The sequence below is a fragment of the Phascolarctos cinereus genome, unplaced genomic scaffold (assembly GCF_003287225.1).
Source record: "Phascolarctos cinereus isolate Bilbo 61053 unplaced genomic scaffold, phaCin_HiC Scaffold_2;HRSCAF=192, whole genome shotgun sequence".
In the NCBI taxonomy this organism is placed as follows: domain Eukaryota; kingdom Metazoa; phylum Chordata; class Mammalia; order Diprotodontia; family Phascolarctidae; genus Phascolarctos; species Phascolarctos cinereus.
The window spans coordinates 329097103-329120354 of NW_027555625.1; the positions used below are offsets into that span (position 1 = coordinate 329097103).

General features: G+C 46.9%; 1 protein-coding gene across 2 annotated transcripts in view; it reads right to left on the reverse strand.

The window, feature by feature from the left end:
• MGAT4B (alpha-1,3-mannosyl-glycoprotein 4-beta-N-acetylglucosaminyltransferase B) overlaps positions 1 to 19786 on the reverse strand; it is a 58870-nt gene extending 39084 nt beyond the window's left edge. The window contains exon 1 of one of the 2 annotated variants that reach the window (XM_078150278.1): positions 19535 to 19786. In XM_078150278.1, coding sequence (XP_078006404.1) covers positions 19535 to 19631 — 97 coding nt within the window. In that variant the 5' untranslated portion in view covers positions 19632 to 19786. The remainder of the gene's footprint in view (positions 1 to 19534) is intronic. The other variant, XM_020998734.2, reaches the window with a different exon arrangement.
• Positions 19787 to 23252: the final 3466 nt, after the last annotated feature.

The following is a 23252-nucleotide window of genomic DNA, read 5'->3' on the forward strand; positions in this document are numbered from 1 at the left end:
CTTTGCAATCCCAGGGAAGTCACTTAAATTCTCCAAGCCTTAGTATCCTCCTCTATAAAACGGGAATACTAGCTAGCATCTATCTCACAGGGTTTTTGTGACAATCCAGTGAGAGAACAAAATATAAAAAGCTTTTCAAACCTGAAATTGATATGTAAATATGAACTATGATTAATTCTGACACATCGTGGGCCATGAGCTCTATTTTCATAACTGAATACAGAGGAAATGGAGCTGCACTTGGGCCAGCATCAGGATCGGCCCAGCTGAGGGAGGATGTGGTAGGGCGGCCCTCTACTTGGGGCTACCCTTAGAAGGTGAACACTGGCCAGCCATTGTCCCTACATATGGCCTGAGGATAGAGGCAGCAAGAGAGAAGAATGAATGCCAAAGTGTTTTTCATTTGGAGAAGGAAGGATGGAGGGAGGGAGGGAGAAGAGGGTTGGTCCTCAGTACAAAATGCCTGTCCTCTCACAATTCAATGAGCCTCCTACAGCATCAAAAAGGCCCTGGGCATTAGTCATAGGATTCTTGGCCTGTCCCCTTTCTCCACCTCCCACACACAGCGTACCAGGGAACTGGGCAAGGTTTTGCCTTAGGGTCTAATGCTGACTTGTGAATGAGGGCACAGAACAGTCATACAAGGACAAAGAGCTCCATCTCCAAGTCCCCAGAAGCAGAGACTTCTATTGACCAGGCCAGGGTGGCCCCAGCTCTTGGCTTAGCAGACCAAATGGCCTCACTACTTCCCTGGCGTCCTTGTGGACACTGGACACCCAGGCTCTTGGATACCAGACACCACCTGTGACCAGTGTCAGCCCTAGTCCAGTGGTGTCCTTTACAGCTGTGAAACCAGACCCTGCTCAGGCTGGGTGAGTACTGTGGTAGCGTTTATCCACTCAACTCTGGGAAATTATAGGGGAGTCAGGGAGAGAGAGGGTAGTACATGCTAGCCATGCAGATGACTTCTCCAAGGGAAGATCGGATCTGAAATCCCATGAAGTCCTGTATCGAAGGCTGTTCTGCAACCTGCCTGATGATAACAGGATCACAGACAGAAGTGGAAAACAACTGCAGAAGCCATCTCTCCATCCCTTCATTTTGGTCCCCATCAGACTGAAGGGCCAATTTCATGGGCAAAGGATCCAGAAAACCCAAGAAGATCTCAGGGCCTCCTGATGCCAAGGCCACTCTTACCCTCACTTGTCCCCGGATCCAACAGGAAAGGCCTCAGCCATGTGGTCTCCTGTCCACAGAGGCTACAGGCCATGCTCCCCCACTGGGACTAGTGCTTGATTATTTTCCAAAAAACACAAGTTTGGAGCCTCAGACTGACAGGTTCTCCAAATCTTGGCCCTGGGAAGTGGGGAGATATTCATGTTCTGTCTACAGGGTCTGCCTGAGCACCGTAGCCTCTGACTCTGGAGAGGGCAAAGGGAAGGACAGACTAGAGCTAGAAACAAATGTGTTCTGTCAGAGCTGGGAGGCAGGGCCTAGCTTTCTGCTTTCCTGACTCATCCCAGAGGAGGAATGTTTGCAGACTGTAGCATCCATCTCTTGGCACACCCCCATGCCTACTCGCAGCACCTGTCTGTCTAGGCTCGGCCATTCAAGGGTACTTCTAACCAGAGCTCCTGGGGTTGCGTGGGTTGGCCCACAGAAAAAGTAGGGGAATTCACCCCCGAATTCCAAGCCTGGGGTGAAGTGACCCATGGTGAAGTAAGCAGAACCAACAGAACAAGAGACAAAATGACTTCAATAAAATATATGAAAACAATAGGCAGGAGCAGCTGAACTCAGTCAACTGCAATAACCAGATTTGATCCCAGGGAACAGATGACGAAATACATACACAGCTTCTCCGAGGAGAGAGGTGGGGGCCACAAGAATGGAATGGCACATGTGGCATCAGCTGATTTTGTAGGTTGATTTAGTTAGAAGGGAGGGTGTATATTGGGAAATGAGTGTGGCATAAAATACAAAAGGCATCGTCAGGACAACTTAAAAATGTGTGTGTTGAATCTTTTTAGTCGTATCCAACTCTTCGTGACCCCACTTGAGGTTTTCCTGGCAAAGATACTGGAGTGGTTTGCCATTTCCTTCTCCAGCCCATTTTACAGATGAGAAACTAAGGCAAACAGTTAAGTGACTTGCCCAGGGTCACACAGCTTGTAAGTGTCTGAGGCCACATTTGAACTCAGGAAGATGAGTCTTCCTGACTCCAAGCACAGTGCTCTATCCACCGTGCCATCTAGATGCCTCACAACTTAAAAATAAAATAACCATAATCTCAAAAACAAAAATTCTCTCTCCCTCTAGACAGGAGAGCTGATCGAGGAAACAAATTGTGTTCCTGGAATTTCAACGTCCATAGAACAGCGCACCCCACCCCCCTCCCCAAACCCCTCCCTGGACAACAGAGGCTCATCAGCATCCTCATTAAAAATCATCTCTCCAGCTCCCACTTGCTTTCAAAACAATCACTTTGCAATTAGTTCCCAAACAAAGTTTCAATTCTGGAGGTGGTGATCAGTGTTCTTTATAAGAATGCAAATGAGCTTGACTCAGTAGGGGAAAAATCAAATTAGTCAGGTGGCAGTAACTGGGAGATGGGAGCCATTAGAACCTCAGTCCAACTCAGTCCACGTCAGTCTTTCCTGGGCCACTGGAGTATCCCGCCACCAGTCCCTCCCTCCTCCACTCCCTCTAGCCTGCCATCAGCAGGAAGGACCACTAACAAAGCTCCTATGGGCTCTCCAATACTCTACAGCCTACGGGATAACAGAACCTGCTTAGCCCAGGATTTGAGGCAAGGGAGGAGCAGCCTGTGTCATAATGTGGTCCAACCTACCTTTTTAGTCTTATTCTGCCCATCACCTATAATCTACCATTTCTGAACAGCTCAGCAGCCCCCAGGATGCTACACTTCCTACCTCCACACGTTTTGCCTGTAATAATCTTTTCTTTCACTCATGCTCACTCTAAAAAGATTTTAGGATAACAGCCTTAGAGCTGGAATGGACTTCAGGAGGCTATCTAGTCCAAAGCCCCTTTCTTTTTTGTTTTTTGGTGAGGCAATTGGGGTTAAATGACTTGCCTAGGGTCACACAGCTAGTAAGTGTTTTGTGTCTGAGGTCACATTTGAACTCAGGTCCTCCTGGCTCCAAAGCAGGATCTCTATCCACTGTGCCACCTAGCTGCCCCCCAAAGTCCCTTTCTTAAGGGCCTCAATTGAGGTCATACAGGTAAGCATCAGAGGCAGGATCTGACCCAGGTCCACTTAGTCTTTCCTCTGTAACACTGCACTCCACCTCTGACTATTCAAATCCTACCTATACTTCAACAGGGCAGCTGGATAGGGAAGTGGATACAGCTCTGGGCCTGGAGTCAGGAAGACCTGAGTTCAGATCTGGTCTCAGACACTAACTAGCTGTGTGACCCTGGGCAAGTCACTTCACCCTGTTTGCCTCAGTTTCCTCATCTATAAAAATGAGCTGGAGAAGGAAATGGCAAACCACTCCAGTATCTTTGCCAAGAAAACCCCAAATGCGGTCACAGAGCAGGACACAACTGAAATGACTAAATAATACCCAAACTTTAAAGCCTAACTGAAATCCCACTTCCTCTATGAAAGTCCTTCCTGACCACCCTAGGCTCCCTCTTAACAGCTTGTAAGGCTAACTCAAGGCCATTAGGATTACATGAGTGATGTCCCAAAGAGCCCTACAAACATGTGACATGGAGTCAAGCCAAGGAATTGGCACCATCTCAGGCTGCAGAACAGACTTCCTACTGATTTTATTCAATTTCTGGGTATCAAGAATAGAAAAATGAGGGTAGAGATGTGGGGGCCTGACCACAACTGGTCACCAATAAGCTTCATGGATAATAAGAGCTGCCATTTATCATAGGGATTCATTCATTCATTCATTCACTGGATTCTTACTGAGTACCTATTACATATAAGGCACTACGCTGGAGACACTCAACATTGGATTAATCTCCCAGAATCTCCAGGTTAGAAGGCACCAAGAAGGCTACTCAGTCCTACCTGAACCTACCAAGATTTCCTCTACCCTATCATCAACAGTTGGTTCATTTACATTCTACAATGTTCCTCTCCTCCAGAAACCCCCTGAGGCAGCCTGTAATCACATCCTGACCTCTCTTGCTCTTCTGGTGGGAAAGTCTTTCCTTACAATAAGCTTAAATCTGCTTCTCTCCTATTTCAACTTACTGCTCTGGGCTACCCTCTGGATCAGGCAGAACAAACCCAGTCCTTCCACAAAACAGCCCTTCAATGAATCAATGAATATTCTGACTTTCGGGAAATGATTGTTGCGGGCATTCCCTTCCCTGGTGCAGACCACATTCATCTCCACCTTCTAATACAGGTGGTTTTTTTTTTTTTGCTTTCTTTTTGGTGAGGCAATCAGGGTTAAGTGACTTGCCCAGGGTCACACGGCTAGTAAGTGTCAAGTGTCTGAGGTCACATTTGAAATCAGGTCCTCCTAAGTCCAAGGCCAGAGCTCTATCCACTCTGCCACCTAGCTGCCCCCAAGTGATCCTTTAAAAAAAAAATTCATTCATATGTTTTGTTTTTATATCATCTTCATCATACTAACTAGTATCCCTCTCCTAATCCCTGATAACTATCAGTCAGTCAACTAGCAGTTATTAAGTGCCTACTATATGCCAGGCATTGTTACTAAGCACTGGAAAAACAAAGAAAGAGAAAAAGTCCCTGCCCTAAAGAGTTCACAGTCTAATGGTGGATACAACATGCAAACAGACTATGTATAAACAACCCAGAGACAGAAAAAAACAGGTTAAGTCTCAGAGAGATCGCACTAAGATTAAAGAGGAACAAAGAATTTTAAAAAGGGGGGGGGAACAGCTCAGCAAAATGAATATATCAGCTGAGTCTGACAGTACATACTTTTCACATTAATAGTCACTCCCCAATCTCAGACAAAAAAAGGGGGGGGAGGGAAGGGAGTACTCCTGTGCATTTTCTCATCTCATCTTTGGGGCCACTGTTGCTCAGAAGTATCTTAAGATCATGGATCCAGAATTGAAAAGAACCACAGAGATAGTGTAGGGATTTTTAACCTAGAGGCTGTGAACTTTTTAAAAAACATTTTAATAGCTGTTATTTCAGTATAACTGGTTTCCTTTGTAATCTTGTGTATTTTATTTTATTCATTTAAAAACATCCCAGAGTGCCAAAAGGGTCCATCACCCAAAAAAGGTTAAGAACTACTGGTGGAGGCCAACTCTCTCCATATACAGATGAGGACACAGAGCCCAGAGAGGTTAAGATCACACAGAGAGTGTCAGAGGTAGCATCAGAACTCAGAGCCTGGGACAGCTAAGTGTCACAGTGGATAGAGCACCAGCCCTGAAGTCAGGAGGGCCTGAGTTCAAATCCAGCCTCAGACCAAACATTTGCCACTTACTAGCTGTGTGACCTTGGGAAAAGTCACTTAACTCCAATTGCCTAGAAATAAAAAAAACCTAATTTGAGACTCATTTGGGGCAGCTAGGTGGCACAGTGGATAGAGCACAGGCCCTGAAGTCAGGAGGACCTGAGTTCAAATCCGGCCTCAGACCAAACACTTGACACTTACTAGCTGTGTGACCCTGGGCAAGTCACTTAACCCCAACTGCCTAAAAGCAAAAAAAAAAGAAAAAAAGAACTCAGAGCCTGTGCCTTCAACAATACCACACTGCCTCCCTAGGAGCCTGAGTAAGTATTGTCTATGTTCTCCCATAGATTCTCTCCTAGAGAGCTACCCAACTTCTAAGTCTTTTGACATTTGCAGAGTACCAGGGCAGCCCTAGGCTGTATTCCTTAACTCCTGCCACATGACTGTCTGGCCTACCTCCTTTTCTTTTTTTAAAAATAAATTTTTATGAGGTTTTGCTTCGGGGAGCCAAGAGGGCAGAGTAAGAAGTAAGTCACTCTCACCCTCCCTTATTGACCTCTGAAAGCCCAGAAAATACCACCCCAGGAAAAAACCTGGAATAGGTGAACCAGCAGAAAGATGGGGCGCAGCAGTCTGGTGGCCCAGGAAGCTTTGGGGATTAACAGGAAAGACCCCTCTCATACTAGTGGAAGGGGAGCAGTAAAGAACCAGAGGCATTCCAGCAAGCTAGCAAAAAGCCCACCTCAGCATACAAGGGGGAGATCCTGAACCCTAAGTGGTAGAGCAGGCAAGCACCAGCACCAACACCAGCACCTGCCTCAGTACAGGCAGGGAAATCAGTGGAACCCGGCTCAGAAAACAACTGTATTCTCGGCAGCCAAGTCTCCCAGTGCCTCAGCAAAACTCTGGGAGCGCAACCCCAAGAGGTAAAGCTCCAGGCTGAGAAACATATTGCAGCAGCAAAACATCTCTGTGCAAGGCCCGGGTGAGCAGGAGCCAAAGAAAGGAGCACAAGGCCCACCTGAGCAGGCAACCTCCAGGGGCCAGACTCCCCACCCCTACCCCCAGGGCTTCAGTGTTGCTGATTCCAGCCCAACACCAGGTAAGCTGCCAGAACCCAACAGTCTCCAACTGCCAGCATCTGAGGACCCAGCACACAAAGCCAGTGACCAGGCCCTAGACTCCCAGCACAAGAAGCTTGGGTCAGTGCCCCCTGCTCTCCAGTAGGAGAGCTCAATTTTTTTAAAAGTCAGGAAATAAGCAAACACCATAAGCAAAAAGAAACGTACAATGACCATAGATTCTTATTATGGGGACAGGGAAGATCAAGACAGAAATTCTGAAGAGGACAACATTGTCAATAAACCCACATCTGAAACCTCAAAAGGCAATATGAACTGGTCTGAAGCCCAAAAAGGCTTCTTGGAAGAGCTCAAGAAGGATTTTAAAAGTCAAATAAGAGAGGTAGAAGAAAAATTGGGAAAAGAAATGAGAGGTATGCAAGAGAGAGTCAATAGCTTGGAAAAGGAAGGACAAAAATTAACTGTAGAAAACAAGTCTTTAAAAAATACAATTAAAAAAAATGGCCAACTGGAAAAAAAGTACACTGAAGAAAACAACTCCTTAAAAAGCAAAACTGGCCAAATGGAAATGGAAATACAAAAACTCACTGAGAAGAACTCCTTAAAAAGTAAAATGGGTCAAATGGAAAAGGAGGTACAAAATCTAATAGAAGAAAACAATTCATTAAAAATTAGAATTGGGCAAGTTGGCTTCTAATTGCCCAATTCTAATTTAAAAAAATAAATAATTTTTATTGATATCTTTTCTTTTTGTATCACCTGCTTTTCCTAATGTATCCTTTCACCACTTAAAGAGTCATGCCCAATAACAAAGGATAAAGAAGAGAGGGAAAAAAATTCAATAAAATTCACCAACAAATAGAAAAAATCTGATATTATGAAAAGTAGGAGTTCTTGGAGGGAATCTGTAAATTTGTATATTATATATACACACATATGTATATGCACACACATATGCTTAACTATATTTCAATGTTTCCTTTGTAATCCTATGTATTTTTATTGTATGCATTTTAAAATATTATTCAGAGAAGGGGTCCATAGACTTCATCAGACTGTAGGAGTCCAGGGCACAAAAATATATATATATATATAGAGAGAGAGAGAGAGAGAGTGTAACCCAAACCTTTAGATGCCTACCTCTGCAAAGAAGTAGAGAGAACACCTCTTTTTCTAACTAGACATTTCCTGTCTTTTACACTATTTCTTTTGTAAAGACCATAACCACAAATATGACATAGCCTACTCTTGGGTCACCAGCAAATTGGATTCTTTGGACATTACAAGGCTGCAGGATTCCAACCACACAATACCAAGGAGGACAAACCTAATCCCTCTCCCACTTAACATCTCCCCAGGTCTGTTAAATGGATGGAATAATTATTCCAAAGTGCCTAGAGATCTTAGTTATCTTTTCAGCCTCTTTCACTTCTTGGAGAAAAGAGGTCCCCAAGTTTCCTCTAAAAACAAGCAAGTATTTTTCCTTCTCCTGAGCCATGTCTCCAGACATCCAGCTTTGGCTCCCTGACCCCCTTCTCCCAGGGGGATCAAAGCAGAGTCTGGAACCCTAAAGCTGCTGAGGAGGCCAGACGTTTCTGCATCTTTAGTTTATTACCTATGAATATTTGGATACTCAATGCCTTATCAGCTAACCTAAACCTTCAGTGCTCTCCCCCAGCCCCTAACCACATTCCCACCCCCATGCTTGAAGCAGATGATTTAAGCATACTTCTCGAGGACACTGAACCCATCCCACATGAGCTCTGTCATCCTCCCTCCTTCATTCCTCAAATATTCTCATAGTCCTCACCCACTCTCTCCTCCTTACTTTCTACTCAGAGGAAAGGGGTATCCTACTCTTTGCCAAGAATGATCTTGCTGCCCAGGCCCTTCCTTGGTAGGGATCCTGGTCCCTTCTGCTTTCTTCAGGGCCTAGCCCCAACAATCAACTCTCTCTCTCTTTCTTCAATTTCTTTCTCCTATCTTATTCTCATGTGCTTACAACACACTAGAGTCTCCAAAAGCCTTCCCTTGACTCTTCTATCCCAACTAGGTACCACCTCATCTCTCCACTCATTTTCATCTCCATTATTTTGGGAAAAGATGCTTACAACCAAAAGACATCCTCAACTACAGAAAAGTAAGTGGTCTAATGAAGGTGAAGTGGGAAATGTATGCTGGATTTGGAGCCAAGGCCAAGCTTTGAGTGCTGGCTTTTCTCCTTACTCCCTGTTAGACTCAGAACCAGCACTTACCGTCTCTGGGAACTCAGTTTCCTCACCTGTAAAATGAGGGGGTTGGCCTCCGTGTTGTTGTTGTTGTTCAGTCATTTTTCAGTCCTGTCCAACTCTTCCTCGTGACCCCATTTGGAGTTTTCTTGGCAAAGATACTAGAGTGGTTTGCCATTCCCTTCTCCAGTTCATTTTAAAGATAGGGAAACTGAGGCAGAAAGGGCTAAGTGACTTGCTTAGGGACACAGTTAGTAAGTACCTGAGGCCACATTTGAACTCAAGTCTTCCTGACTTCAGGACCAGTGCTTTATCCACTGTGTCGCTTTGCTGCTCCAACCTCCACGACCTAGTTCTAAATTTACAATCCTATGTTTTTAGATTTAATGCAAATCACTTAACCTGTTTGCCTCAGTTTCCTTAACTGTAAAATGGAGATAACAGTAGCAGCTACTTTACTCAGTTGTTGTGAGGATCAAATGAGATTATATTTGCAAAAAGCATTTATCATAATACATGGCACATAGTAGGCACCTGATAAATGATTATTACTTTCCCTTCCCTTAGAGGCATCATAAAATAGTTGATTTGGTGCTAGAACTATAGTAGGAAACCCAGAATTCAAATCCCACCTCTCTCAGTGACCCTGAGCAAGTCACTTATCCTAGCTGGACCTCCATTTCCTCATCAGTAAAATGGGGATAATAATACCTGTGCTACCTCCCCCAAAGGGTTGTTGTGAGGCTCAAATGGGACATGTAAGTAAAGGCTCTTTGCAAACCTGAAAACTATACGTATGCTGCTATTATCATGAGGAACAAATTCTTTTCAAAAAGAAATGCAAACTAGGCAAAAACCAAATGAAAAATGTTCCAAATCACCAATAATAACAGAAATGCAAGTTAAGATAACTTGTAAGGTTTCACTTTTCCTCTAGCTAACTGGGAACACAGAAACAGTTAATGTTGGAGGACCTGTGGGAAGACCAGCACACTCAAACTCCATTGGTGGAACTGCAAAGCGGTCCAACTGTTCTGGAAAACAATTTGGAACCAGGCTAGAAAAGTGAATAAATTATTCAAATCCATTGACCCACAGATATCACTCTTGGCATACGCCCCAAGCAGGTCAAAGATAGAGGGAATGGTCCCACACATGCCAAAACATTTCTCCCAGCCCTGACTGGGCACCCACCTTCTCCAGCCCATTGCCCCCTCTAACTTTCCTACTCTCTCACTAATCTTCAGTGATTCCCAGCATACCGGCTGTTTCTCTATTGCCTACAAACCTCTTCAAAAACCCCTCACTTGATCCATCTATCCTTCCAGCTACCGTCCCCCGTTCCTCCTCCCTTTTGTGGCTGAGCTCCTTGGGACTGCCATCTACTACGGGTGCTTCCACTTCCATTCCTCTCACTCTCTCCCTAACTCTTTGCAGTCTGTCCTCTGACCTCATTATTCAACTAAAACTGCTCTCTCCAAAGTTACTATCGATCTCAGTTGCCAAATCTAATGGCTTTTTCTCAAACCTTCTTGACCTCTCTGTAGTCTCTGACACGACCAATCATCATTTTCTCTTTGATCTTTGATTTCCTCCAGGTGTTTGTGACATTGTTCTCTCTTCGTCCTTCTCTTGCCCATCTGACCCCTCCTTCTCAAGTCTTTTTTGCTGGATCTTTATCCAGGTCAATCGGATAGCCCTGGGTGTCCCACAGGACTCTGTCCTGGGTCCTCTTCTCTTCTCTTCTCCCTCTATACTATTTCACCTGGTTTCAGTTATCATCTTTATACAGATGGCTCTCCTGAGACCTCTAGTCTTGTATCTCCAGCTGCCTATTGGCCATCTCAAACTAGATGTTCCACAGACATCTGCAACTCAACATGTCCAAACTGAACTCATTATTTTTCCCACTAAACTCTCTGCTCTTCCTAACTTTCCTAATGCTGCAGAGGGTACCAGCATCCTCCCCATCACCAGGACATGATGATACTAGGTATGATCCTCAACTCTTCACTCTCTCACCCCTTATATCCAATGAGCTGCTGAGTCCTGGCATTTCTATCTTCACACCTTTCATATATGCCCCCTTTTCTCCTCTGACACTGCAACCACCCTAGTGTATGCAGGCCCTCCCCACCTCCCACCTGCCTCAGGTCTTTCCCCACCTAAATCCATCCTTATTCAGCTGTCAAATCAATCTTACTAAATAGCAAGTCTCACCATATCACACTAACCTCCTTCCCATTCAATAAGTTCAGTGGCTCCCTACTACCTCTAGGACAAATATAAAATATAAAAAAATCTTCTGTTTGGCTTTCAAAGCCCTCCATGACCCACTCTTTTGTTCTCTTCCAGTCTTCTTAAACCACGCTCCTCTCCACATACTCTATGATCCAAAGACGCCAGACTCCTTGCCGTGTGCCTCGCTCAGGACGCTCCCCTAGTTTTCACTGGCTGTCCCCCACGCCTAGAATTCCCTCCTTCCTCATCTCCTCCTCCTCCTTTCCCTGGCTTCCTTCAACTTTCAGTTAAAGTCTTCTCTTCTGCAAGAGGCCTTTTCTAGGCCTCCTTAATCTTCATGACTTCCTCCTTAGTCACTCCGCCCCCCATTTATCCTGCATTAGTCTTCTCTGTACGGGATTGTTTGCATGTTGTCTCTAACAGGGGACTGTGAGTTGCTTGAGAGCAGGGACTGCTGTTTTGCTTAACTGTATTTTGTTGTAGGGGAAGGTTCTCTGAAATTGATAGCGATATTTTTTTAAAAGGAAAATATATCAATAGAACATTTTTTAAAAAGCTACCCACACCCATTGTGTGCTCTAAATACTCACTTTCTCCTCAACCCTTTACAATCTGGCTTCTGTCCTCAGCACTTTGCTGAAATTGCTCTCAATAAGATCACTGTTGACTAATGGCCAAATTCAATGGCCTTTTTTTGGAATCCTCACTCTCCTTGACCTTTCTGCCTTCTCTGATATCCACCTCCTCCTACAGGCTATTCTCTCCTCCCTTGGCTTCAGAGGCCACACTTCCCTGGTTCCCTTCCTATGTCCTATCTTCTGTCTCATCTTCTTCCCAAGCCCTTAATGAACCTTAGTTCTCCAAGGATGGTCCTGTCCTGTATCTCTCCTTTGACAATCTCTACTCATTCCCACAACTTCAACCAGCACCTCTATGGAGATGCCTCCCAACCTTTTCTGATCTTTTAGCCCTGATCTCTCTTCTGAGCTTCACCCAGATCTAAGTTCCGCCCCACAACCTGAATGTCCCATTGGCACCTCAAATTCCATGGGCAAAGCAGAGCTCATCATCTTTCCCCCAAACTTGTTCTTCCTCTTGAATTCGGTATTTCTGACTCTAACAGGCCTGGAGCAACCGGAGCTCTGTGTCAGGAAGCCGATGTAGGGAGGGCACACTTTCTCCCTGAAGTGACCACTACTCTCACCTTTCGGTGCTCTACCAATCCATGCCACTATATGAAGCACCCTCAAAACACTGCCCCCTAGGGTCCTCTTATTACAGACCTCTTGGATTGGATGCTTTCCCTAACCCCATCTCCAACATCAGTCACACTGCCTTCCACATCCCCACTGCAATGACTTAACCTGGGCAGTAGGGTTTGTAAGCTTTTTTTTTTTAATATTTAGCTGTATTTTGATGTACAGTTGGTACACTGAAAGGCCTGGTAGAGACCTCCATTATCACCCACATGGATTATTTCAATAGCCTCTAAAAAAGAAGCCTTTCCACCTCTGCTCTTCCCTCACCCCCACTCTGTTCTTCACAACACCATCATACCAATCTTCCATACATATGAATCTGTTCAAGCTTGTTGAGGGAACTAACTATCACTCTATCACTCAGGAATCTTCAATAGCTCCCTACTGACCACCAACTAAAATCCAAACTTCTCTGACTAGCATTCAAGGCCCTCCATAGTCTGACCTGTCTTTTCAACCTTAATTGATAAGTATTACATCATTCAGCAAAACTGGACAAGTTTCAGCCCTATAGATACACAAAATCCTTCTTCCCCCTGGCTAACACCTAGGCCCAACCTTTAGACACAGCATGAGCTTAATAAATGTTGGGTGAATTGAGTTAATTTCATCCTTGCTTTCATGTCTGTATCACTGGGCAGGGTTAAGGTAGGTCAGGTGTTTGCCCTACCTTAAGGAACCCAAATTTTGCCCACTCTTCTTACTGTCCCTTACAGCTCCTTCCTAGAGTCCTGCTACAGAGTGGTTAAATGGCAGAAGGCCTTGGGGCCATGCCCTGGTGATGTGCCCTCAAAACCAAGGATGGCCCCTGTAGGTGAGTATCTCTGGGTGGAAGAAGAATATCTTATATGATCTCCTCCTTGGAGTAGACTGGACAGGAGGAGAACTCAACTTTCTATAACCTGCTCAAACTAGGTTCCCTACCTCCCTTAAAAAAAACCTTTCCTTGGGACACACAGAATCATGAGGAGAAGCTAAAAGCAAATTACTTCTCCCACCTACGAGCTTGGAGATCCCAATCCTGGCAGTTCCAGGGTAGAGACATTCTTCTGTCTAAGCAAGTGGTCTGGGAAACTTTCAGTCTGGTTTTCTAACCAGATGCTTTCCTGCTCCAAATGCACCAGCAAATGGCTAGAGAATAAGGTACCTCCTACCCCACCCCCCACCCCCAATCTGATCCCATAATTGGTTGGAACCACTGCAGGGGACTGACTCGGAAGAACCCTCCAGAGCTCAAAGTATGGCTGGCTTTTACTCAGTGTTTTTCACTGTAGGATTCAGAGCCCCTACATAAGCTTTAGGGACTAGAAAGACATTATTTGGTCTTGCCCTATCTCTGGATAGGCCCTACCTAAATCAATCTACGGGGTGCCTAAGGGGAAAGAAGATAAGGTAGCCCCAGCCTTTGGGGGGGGGGGAATGGAATCTGAAAACTTCAAAATGCATTTCTTGCCAGATCATTATGTAGGGGCAACTGGCTAAAGAAGGGAAATGACTTGCTTTTTGGAGTTTACTCTCTTTGAATCTAAAGAGGCTGGATTTTTGCTTCCCTGGCTTAGACAGTAAAATGTCACTTCCTGCAGGAAGGAAGGGAGGGAGGGTAGAAAGGGGCCCTAGTCCAAGTCTGGGGGATACACAGGACCTGTGGTTTCCTCACCCACCCTGGAATCAACCTCAGGCTGAAGTTCACCAAAGCAATGTCCAAGCATGGCAGGCGGAGGAAAGCCTCTGCCTGCAGCTAATAAAGCATCAGTCTAAGGGAGACTGTGTATGGGAAGCCCTGACTAGATTAGTGGAGGGAACTCAGATCTAGCCTAGGCTCTCTTTTACAGATGAGGAAGCTAAGGCCCAGATGACAGTTGTGACTCTGGCTTTCTCCCCTAAATGGAACTTCCTCATCTGTAATCCCCTGAGGCTGATGGTTTTCTGTGATAACAATGACCCCCAGGCTATGGCAAAACAAAGCAAGCTCCAGAAGTGCCAAAGCTGTAAAAGTCTTGAGTTGGGCCCTGGAATGGACTGAAAGCCCTTTCATTCATTCAACAAGCATTTATTAAGTTCCTACCATGTACCGGCCAGGGACTGTGCTTGGCACTGGAGAGACTAAGGCAAAAATGAAACACCCCTCTTTGCTCAAAGGATTTACATTCTTTTTAGCTTTGCTAAGTTTGGAAATGTTCATCAGAGATGGCTGAAAGGTGATGACAGCCAAAATCTCAGCTTCTCCAAGGTTTTCCCAAACATCCTTAATGCTAATGCCTTCCTTCAGTGATCACTTCCAATTTACTCTGTATATATCCTGTTTGCACAAAGTTGCTTGTGTTTTGTCTCCCCTAGTAGACTGTGAGCCCCTTGAGGGAAGAGAATGTCTTTTGCCTTTCTTTGTATCCCGGGTGCTTATCACAGTGCCCAATAAACCGTTAGTGCTTAATAAATACTGTTAGGGCAAAGTGCAAAGAGAATCCAAGTCACCTCCTAAAAGGGACTCCAAAATGAAAACGTCAAGGAACACTACAGCCCCAATCCAGAGATCACAGGTCAAAGAATAAATGCTTGTGGACTAAACTTGACCCCTCTGGCCATATTCTCTCACATGGAATAAACAGGGGTCAGGACATCCACATGAGTAAAAGGAGTGCCTCCACTGATGAAATTTGGCATTCCTGAAGTATTTAAATTTGGCATGTCCTTCAATAGAGAGGCATTCTGGCCGTACTAGATAAAGAGCTGACTGACATCCGAGGCAAGAAGACCTGGGTTCAAGTCTTAAATACACTGGCTTTTGCCCCTGGGCAAGACACCTCAACTCTCATGCTCTCTCTGAGACCAGACACTGCAGAGCAGGTGCTGACCTGCATGGGGAGAGGGAGGTGCCTATTCCAAAGAAATCCCAGGTTCAGTCCCCTCCCCATTTCCTGCAACACAAGGTAGGATGGGGATTTCGGGCAAATGTCTTGTTTTCCAGAGTCAGAGAGAGTAGTAAATGAGTGTTGTTCAACTCTATCTCTCCCACAGCACAGTAAGCTTGGGAAGTGCTCAGGAAATATGTTCATTAAGTCACACAGCCAGGGCCTAAAACCAGTTCTCCTGACTCCCAAATTCAGAGTTCTCTTCCCCCGACACCAGCTGTCCTTCCTCCCTAGTTAGTGACAGGAGTGAAAGCAGAGGAAGGCCCTTCAGCCTCATCCGGAGGTTAGGTGGGCTGAGGGTGGGAGATCCTCTTGCCCACCACTACTAAGTACCAGGCCTCTCCCTCATCCCCAAATTCCACATGGTCCCACCCCCAACCAGTGTGATAGATGAGGAAACTCTTTCCCTGGCTTGCCTTCCCTCCCACCCCACCCCCACCCCTAATCTAAGGCCCCAGCCGAAAACCAGAGCCAACCCCAAGGCCCCAAACTCCCCCCTCTCCCTGGCAGGGGCACCTTTCTCTTGGACACCCAGGCTGGCCCATGTATGACACTGGCACACTTGAGCCCATATACAGCCAGATCCATGAGTAGAAAGCCACTCTCCACTGCCCCAGAAGTTGGGTTTGTCCTTTTCTTTCCCCTGCTCTCCTGGGACAGTCCCAGAGAGGCAGAATGGGGGGGGGGGGAAGAGAGAGAGAGAGAGAGTGTGGGAGGGATGTGGAAGATCTGATTAGGGATCAAGTGCTGTTTTACATAACACAGGCAGAGCCGGTTGGGGTGAGGCCAGGCCAGGCTGAGCTCTGGGCGGGGTCAGAGAAATAAAGGGAAAACTCTTCATAGAAATTCATTCATTGGGCAAACAGTTACTAAGCTGTGAGCAGGTAAAATGCAATTTCTACACACTCTGGGACAATCACAGCTACCTCTCCCCCACCTCAACAGAGGATGACTAGATAATCCCCATAGTCCAAGCTGGGGAGTAGGGAAGGGGAGGGGACCCTGGTATGGCTCAGTCACAGAGTGATCTCTTCACAACCCCCATGGCCACAGTACCCTCCAGATTCAAGTAAATAAACAAATTAGATTGACTGGAAAATCTAGGAATAATAAAAACACTATGTTTAGAGTCTGAAGAGCTTCTTCATTCTGCCAGGTAATACTGCTGTGATTGTGGGCATGTCACTTTTCTTTTCTTGGTCCTCAGTTTCCTCATCCTTAAAATGGGGGGAGGGGGCAGAACTGGAATGGAAGGATAGAATGATGTGTAAGGTTGCTTCCAGTTCTAAATCCTATGAGCCCATGACCTATTGTTACATAAAGGACACGGTACTAGGCACCAGAGAGATAGAGCCTGCTTTCGAGTGTACAATAGAATAGGAAGAAGAATATGTACACAAATAAAGATATTAAGCCCCAAAGAGAAGGTCAGGAAAAACATCAGTACACATTTAAGGAGATTTCATTTTAGGGGGAGGGAAGAGTCAAGGAAGGGTTCTTAGAGGAGGTAGCCCCTGAGTTTAGCCCCTCACAAGGGCCTCTTTGGGGCTGGCATAGAGATACAGGAAACAAACTACATCATAGACCTCTCCTCCAAGCTGTCTTCTGACCTGGTAGAAATCAACACAGGCTAAGCGAAGACCTGAGAGAGGGGAAAAACCTGAGGCCTCAGAATGACCCACGGAGCTTCCTCCTGGCTCAAGGAGAATGAGAAAATATGCCCTACAGGTTATTGCCAGGGAGATCTTATAGGCTGAAAAGGAGGCCAGTTCACCACTGCCCCCCACCCCCCAAAAAAACCCCCAAGAGCCACACACTAAATGCCCCCACCCTACAAAAACCCTGGCTACAGCCCAGAGCCCAGGCAGTGCTCCAATTCCTGCCAGTGTCTACAAAGAGGAAAGCATAAGAGTGTGGATCACTCAGTACTCTGGGGGATGGGGGGTGGGGTGGAGGCACATTTCTGAGCCTACATCTTATACTAAGGTTTGGAAATACACTCCTATATACCTTTGGTGTGAACCTGGGATTTTGCAATGGCAGGAGATACAGTGTATTCCCTTCCCTCTACTGAAGCAGATCTGTTACTCATCTTTAACTTTATAACCTTAAGAGAGGTGAGGAGGATGACTCTGAGAAGTTTAGCTGCTTGCATAGGTCAGAGGCAGGACTTGACTCCAGGTCCTACTGATTCCAAGATGAGCCCTATCATCTATGCCACACAGACTCTCTACAATTCTAAATATCATCAAATAAAGTGCCAGAGTACCAGATCATAGGATCATAGATTTAGAAGAGGCTTAGGGACCTTGGAGGTCCATCCTCTTCATTTTACAGATAAGGAAACAGAGGCCCAGAGACATAAGGTGACTTCTCTAGGATCACACAGCTAATGTGTCTAGTAAGAAGGGATGTAAACCCAGGTCTTCCTGATTTTAAGACCAGAGGCCAATCCACTATAGTATTGTATCTCTCCAGGTCTAAGAATATGTTCAAGGCCAGAAGACAGCCCAAAGAAATTATCACAGCTGAGGGACAGCTGAGAAGGATGGCTCTGAAGAGATAGGGCAGGTAAGCAGACCAGAAGGTCAGTAATGCTATGGGATCCTTCCTAAGAGGGTCAATAATGGGCCATTTAAAAATGTACAAGATGGCTGGTCAAGGGATAATCTTTGCCCAGTGATGCCCTTAGTAGAGTGCCATGCCTTAGTTGTCTGATAGCTTAGAGATTCCTCTATAAGCATATCTTCAAGTTCAGGGCCAGGATACTGATCAGAGACAGGAGAAGAAAGTAAGTCCCTGCCCCTTGATGTAACAACCTCAGACTTACCAAAGGGAAAGGCTCTGAAGACAGTGTTTAGAAAAAGGGAAAGTGGGTCCTGGGATCCCTTTGAAGCTCCTCCCAGGATAGATGGCCCAATGGCCCCTAGCAGGAATCAGCCAGATGGAAGAACTTAACCCTTGAATCAGCGGCCATGTTGATTCCCAAAGGACTCCCCCCACACACACTCCAGCAGATATTTCCCACACCCCCTCAGGGGAGGGGTGAGACAAAAAGACATAAACATGGGGAAGGGGGGCCAAGAGGAGGGGAACAGGGCTGGGTAATGAGTCCCACAGACTCTTCCTCAGCCACCAGCCTGAAGAGAGTGGAGAATGGGCAGAGGGAAGTTGACTGGGGTGGAAGCAGTGAGCTGGGGGAACCGGGACTCAGGTTAAGTTCTCTACCTCAGGGCTGTCCTGGCATAAAAGAAATGAAAGACAGAACAAGTAGGTAGGATCTTTACTATTAAGTCATGGCTGATCCAGAGTAATCTTGTCCCAAAGATCTAGCTTTCCAGGTGCTTGCCCTTTACACCTCTAATACCAGAACTGGTCCTCAGGAGCTAGCCTTGAAGGAGGGCAGAGAGACAAAGAGGTGCCCTCCAAGTACCCTTGAAAAAAGGGGAGGAAGCACAGAGTACAGTCAGAGCAGAAGCCAGGCTAGCCCTAGGGATCACCTGGAAGAACAGTAGAGAAATCCTACGGTTTTTGCTTTTGGGGGGAGGAAGTGGGGGAGGTGGAAATGTTGAGGGCAAATGACCCACCTTTCTGGCCCTGGTCGTTGGGGTGAGGGGGGAGACAAGTGGTACAATCAATCGCAAGGTATCCCGCCTCTTTCCCACCAGGTGAGTTGTGCTTGGAAGGAAGCTAAGGGTAATCCAGAAGAGGCAAAAGGGAGAAGGGTTGCCTAAGGGCATTTACAGGCAAATTGGATATAGATGAGCCACTGTTCAGAGCCACCTCCCTCGGCTCTTCTCAGCCTCCCACAGCTCTTGCCTCAGCCCTGGCAAGGGCCCCATACAGACCCTAAAGAAACAAGGGTTTGCCTTAAGGACAGAGCCGGGGCAGAGGAAAAGGATCGGGGAGTCTGTGGCCACCCAGGGAACGTGCCAAGCTAGGACATGCGAAGGCTAGCCCTGGCCGGAGGGACGCTGGGAGACAGGCTGGGCTTCCTGACCCCAGCCAGGTGGCCCCCGACCTAGGCAGTACCTTTTAGAGAACGCCTCCCCTACGGCCTAAGGAGGGGGAGGATGGGCCGAGCCCCAGGGCGCTCCAGGCCCCCTACCCAGCCAAATCTTCGTGCGCCCTGTGAAAGAAACGACCCCTTCTGCCTTCGCCCGGGTGCCAGCGAGGAAGAGGATGCAGAGCGGAGGGAGGGTCCGCCCGCGTAGTTTCGTCCCTACCCCCTGTCCAGGGCAGGGGCTGCGGGACCCCAGAGGCGCGCGCCCTGCGCGCAGCAACGGGGTGCCTGGGCAGAGCCGGGGCAGCGGTGCCAGTCAAGGAGGGCCGCCCGTGCAGGCGGGCACGGCGGGGCGGCAGGTGGGCGCCTGCCTCGTCCCTTACCTTTCTGGCCGCTGAGCGCCGCGTACCAGGAGAGCGAGAGGAAGGCGCACAGGCAGCCGAGCAGCAGCGTCAGGAAGGTGCCATGGCGGAGCCTCATCTCCCCCGGCTCGGGCTCCTCGGCGGCGGCGGCGGCGGCGGCGGCGGCGGCGGGGGGAGGCGAGGCCGCATGTCCCGGGCCCGGCGCGGAGGAGGAGGAGAACGAGGAGGACGAAGCAGGCGGCGCTTCTCTGGGCCGGGGGCCGGGGCCCGGGGCGCGCGCGACGGCGGCGGAGGGCGGGTGGCGGCTGCAGCTGGCCCCGGGCCGGGCGCCGCCGCTGGGGCGGGGGCTGGAGGGGAGGGCGGGGGAGCACCGCTGGCTCGAGCCCGCGCGCGCGCCTCCCTCCGAGCCCGGGGAGGAAGGGAAGGGAGGGGAGGGGAGGGGAGGGGGAAGGGGACGAGGAGGGGGGCGCGGGGCCGGGGCCGCCTCCGGCCCTGCAGAGCCAACGCCGGTGCGGTAGCTCCGGACTTGGGGCCGGGGCCGCGGACCGGGGCGGTGGGCCCAGGGGCGGGCATGGCAGGCACTTAAAGGGACCGTGCTCCCCGCCCCGGAGGTGGGGTCTGTCAAGCCTCAGAACTGGGCAGAGGGAACCAGGAGCGAGGGCTCTGGAGAGCCAAGAACGTGTCTCTCTACCTGGGAGGCTGACAGAACCCCTCCCCTGCTCCCCGTTACGGTATCCTCCGATGATGAAAAGTCTGGAGATGCCAGACCTAAGAACAGGGAACGAACGGTCTAGGGTCTAGCGAGCTACATACCAAGATCAACAGTTCCCATGAAGGCAATGAAAAATAAATTATTAAGTCCATACTCTCTGCTAGGCACTGAGGAGCAGACAAGATTTAGACTTTGCCTCCATAGTGCTCACAGATTTCGAGGGTGGGGGATGATAAGATTAAGGCAAAGACGAATATAATAGAGAACTGAACATGCTAAGTGCAGTAGAGATATAGCAAAAGTACTCTGGGGACTCTAAAATGGGAGAAGTAGCTTTCAACCGGAAGATTTCAAGAAGGTAGTGAGTGCTATGTGAACTGGGCCTTGAAGGGCACGTAAGATTTCCATTAGGATCAGAGGGTCATTCTCTTAGAGCTAGGAGGTACCTCTAAGGAAGTCATCTAAATCTAACTTCCTTTTTTTTTTTTAAACAGATGAGAAACTGAAGCCCATAGAAGGGAAAAGACTTGCCCACTGTCTCTCAGGTCAGAAGCATGGGAGTCAAAATTCCACCTTAAGTTCTTTGACCCCAGATCCAGCATCCTTCCATCAACAATGCTGCCTCTGGAGAGGGAGGAGGAGAAAAATTTAAAACTCAAAAGCTTATGGAAGTGATGGTTGATAATTCAAAAGAAATTAATTAATAATAATAATAAAACACAATGCTGCCTCTGAGGGGGCATTCCAGGAACAGGGGACAGACAGCCTGGACAAAGGCTGAGGTAATAGGAGGCTGCTGAAGATTTCTCAGTGGAGGAAAAATTGGAACCAGAATATATTCATTAAAATGGCTGACATTTTAGAGCACAAAAAGCTACATTTGGAAATAACAATAATAATACAGGCCTCAAGCAAGAAGGATCAGAGCAAGCATTATTATTATCCTCATTTGGGGAAATTGAGGCTCAAAAAGATGAATAGACTTGCCCCTGGTCACACTAACTAGTAAGTAGCAGAGGCAGAATTTCAACCCAGTTTTCCCTTGCTCAAGTTCCAAGGCCCTTCCCAGAAAATCTTTGATGTCACTTAGTCTTTATTGGGAAGAATACATGGGTGACAAAGGATGGAGTAGATAGGGTGATCTGCTAAGAAGTTGTTACAGTTGTCCAAGTGAGAGGTGATGGGAGCCAGAAGGAGGATGGTAAGTGAAATCAACTGAAGAGGGATAGAAACCACAGAATTTGCAACTGGTGAAATGAATGGTGTGAAAAACAAATCAAATTTTAGGCTCAGGTAACTGGAAGGATGGTTATACCATCTATAGAAATAGGGGATTTTGGAGGAAGAGCAGGTTTGGGGTGGGGAAGAGAAGGTGATAGGTTCCATATTGGACGTATTGAGTTTGAGATGCCAACAGGATGTCCCTGTAACTAGTAGTACTCAAAGATGGACAGGAAAGATTGGTGAGTGCTCTAAGCCTTATTCCAGCTGCCCTTCCCACTTCCCTCTTCCTCCATTCCAGTACTGGAACCATATTCAAATCAATACTGCCATTGCTCAGGGAAAGGTTGTATCCACCTACTACCCACTCACCATCCATGTAACCTTCCAAACCAAAATAGTTCTCACTAGTCACCACTGCCCTGTATGTGTTGTCTCCCCCTTGAGGACAGTAGCTTGTCTTCACTTTTCTATTTGTACCCCTAGGGCTTAGCACAGTGCTGGGCACATACTAAGCATATATAGAATCAACGCTTTTTCATTCATGTCAGAATTCATTCAGTCATGTCAGAATAGATAAGATTAACAAAAGAGTCAGTCCTTGGTCATAACCTTGGGAACCCTTGATACTTAAGGGACAGGAGCCAGTAAAGGTTGCCAAGAAACGGTCAGAAAGCTGTGGCTCAGTAGAAAGGACTCTGGATTTGGAATCAAAGACATCAGTTGAAGCTTTGCCACTTACTAACTGTGGAAATTTGGGCACAAATTCACACATTCTCCCTGGGCCTCAGTTTCCTCATCTATAAAATCAGAGGCTGGGCTCCATAATGAACTAAGCCTCATTTTAGCTCTAGACCCCCAGTAATCGATGCTGGGGGACTATCTTTTGCCTCTTTTTGTATCCCCAGCACTTTAACATAGTGTCCAGCACAGAGTAGATGCTTCCTGTTGTTCAGTCATGTCTGACTCTTCATGGCCCCATGAACCATCACATGCCAGGCTTTTCTATCTTCCATGATCTCTCTAAGTCTGTCCAAGCTTATTCTTGGCTTCCAAAATACCATTTATCCATCTTATCCCCTGCCGTCCCTTTTCCCTTTTGTCTTCAATCTTCCCCAATATCAGGATCTTTTCCAATGAGTCCAGTCTTCTCATTATGTGGCCGAAGTATTTAAACTTCATCTTCAGTATTTGACCTTCCAGTGAATGATGTGAATCAATTTCTTAAAGTATTGACTCATTTGATTACCTTACCGTCCAAGGGACTGTCAAAAGTCTTCTCCAGCACCGCAATTCAAAAGCATCAATTCTGCGGTGCTCAGCTTTCCTTACAATCCAACTCTCATAGCCACACATTGCTACTAGAAAAAACATTGCTTTGACTATATGGACCTTTATTAGCAAGGTGATATCTCTGCTTTTTAGTATGCTGTCCAGATTTGCCATAGCTTTCCTTCCAAGGAGTGTCTTTTAATTTCATTGACTACAGTTACTGTCTGCAGTGATCTTTGAGCCCAAGAACATAAAATCTGACACTGTTTCCATTTCTTCTCCCTCTATTTGCCAGGAAGTGATGGGACCAGTTGCCAACATCTTGATTTTTTTTTTTATGTTAAGCTTCAAGCCAGCTTTTACACTCTCCTCTTTCACCCTCATCAAGAGGCTGACTGACTAGATCTTATCATCCTAGTTAGGAAGAGAATGAAGACAGGAAGGTTTAATGAAAGCAAAGGAAGAAGGTTAAGGTGGTAAAGGTAATTACATACTATAGGAAGGCCAAGGGAGGACATCTGAGAAAAAAAAAAG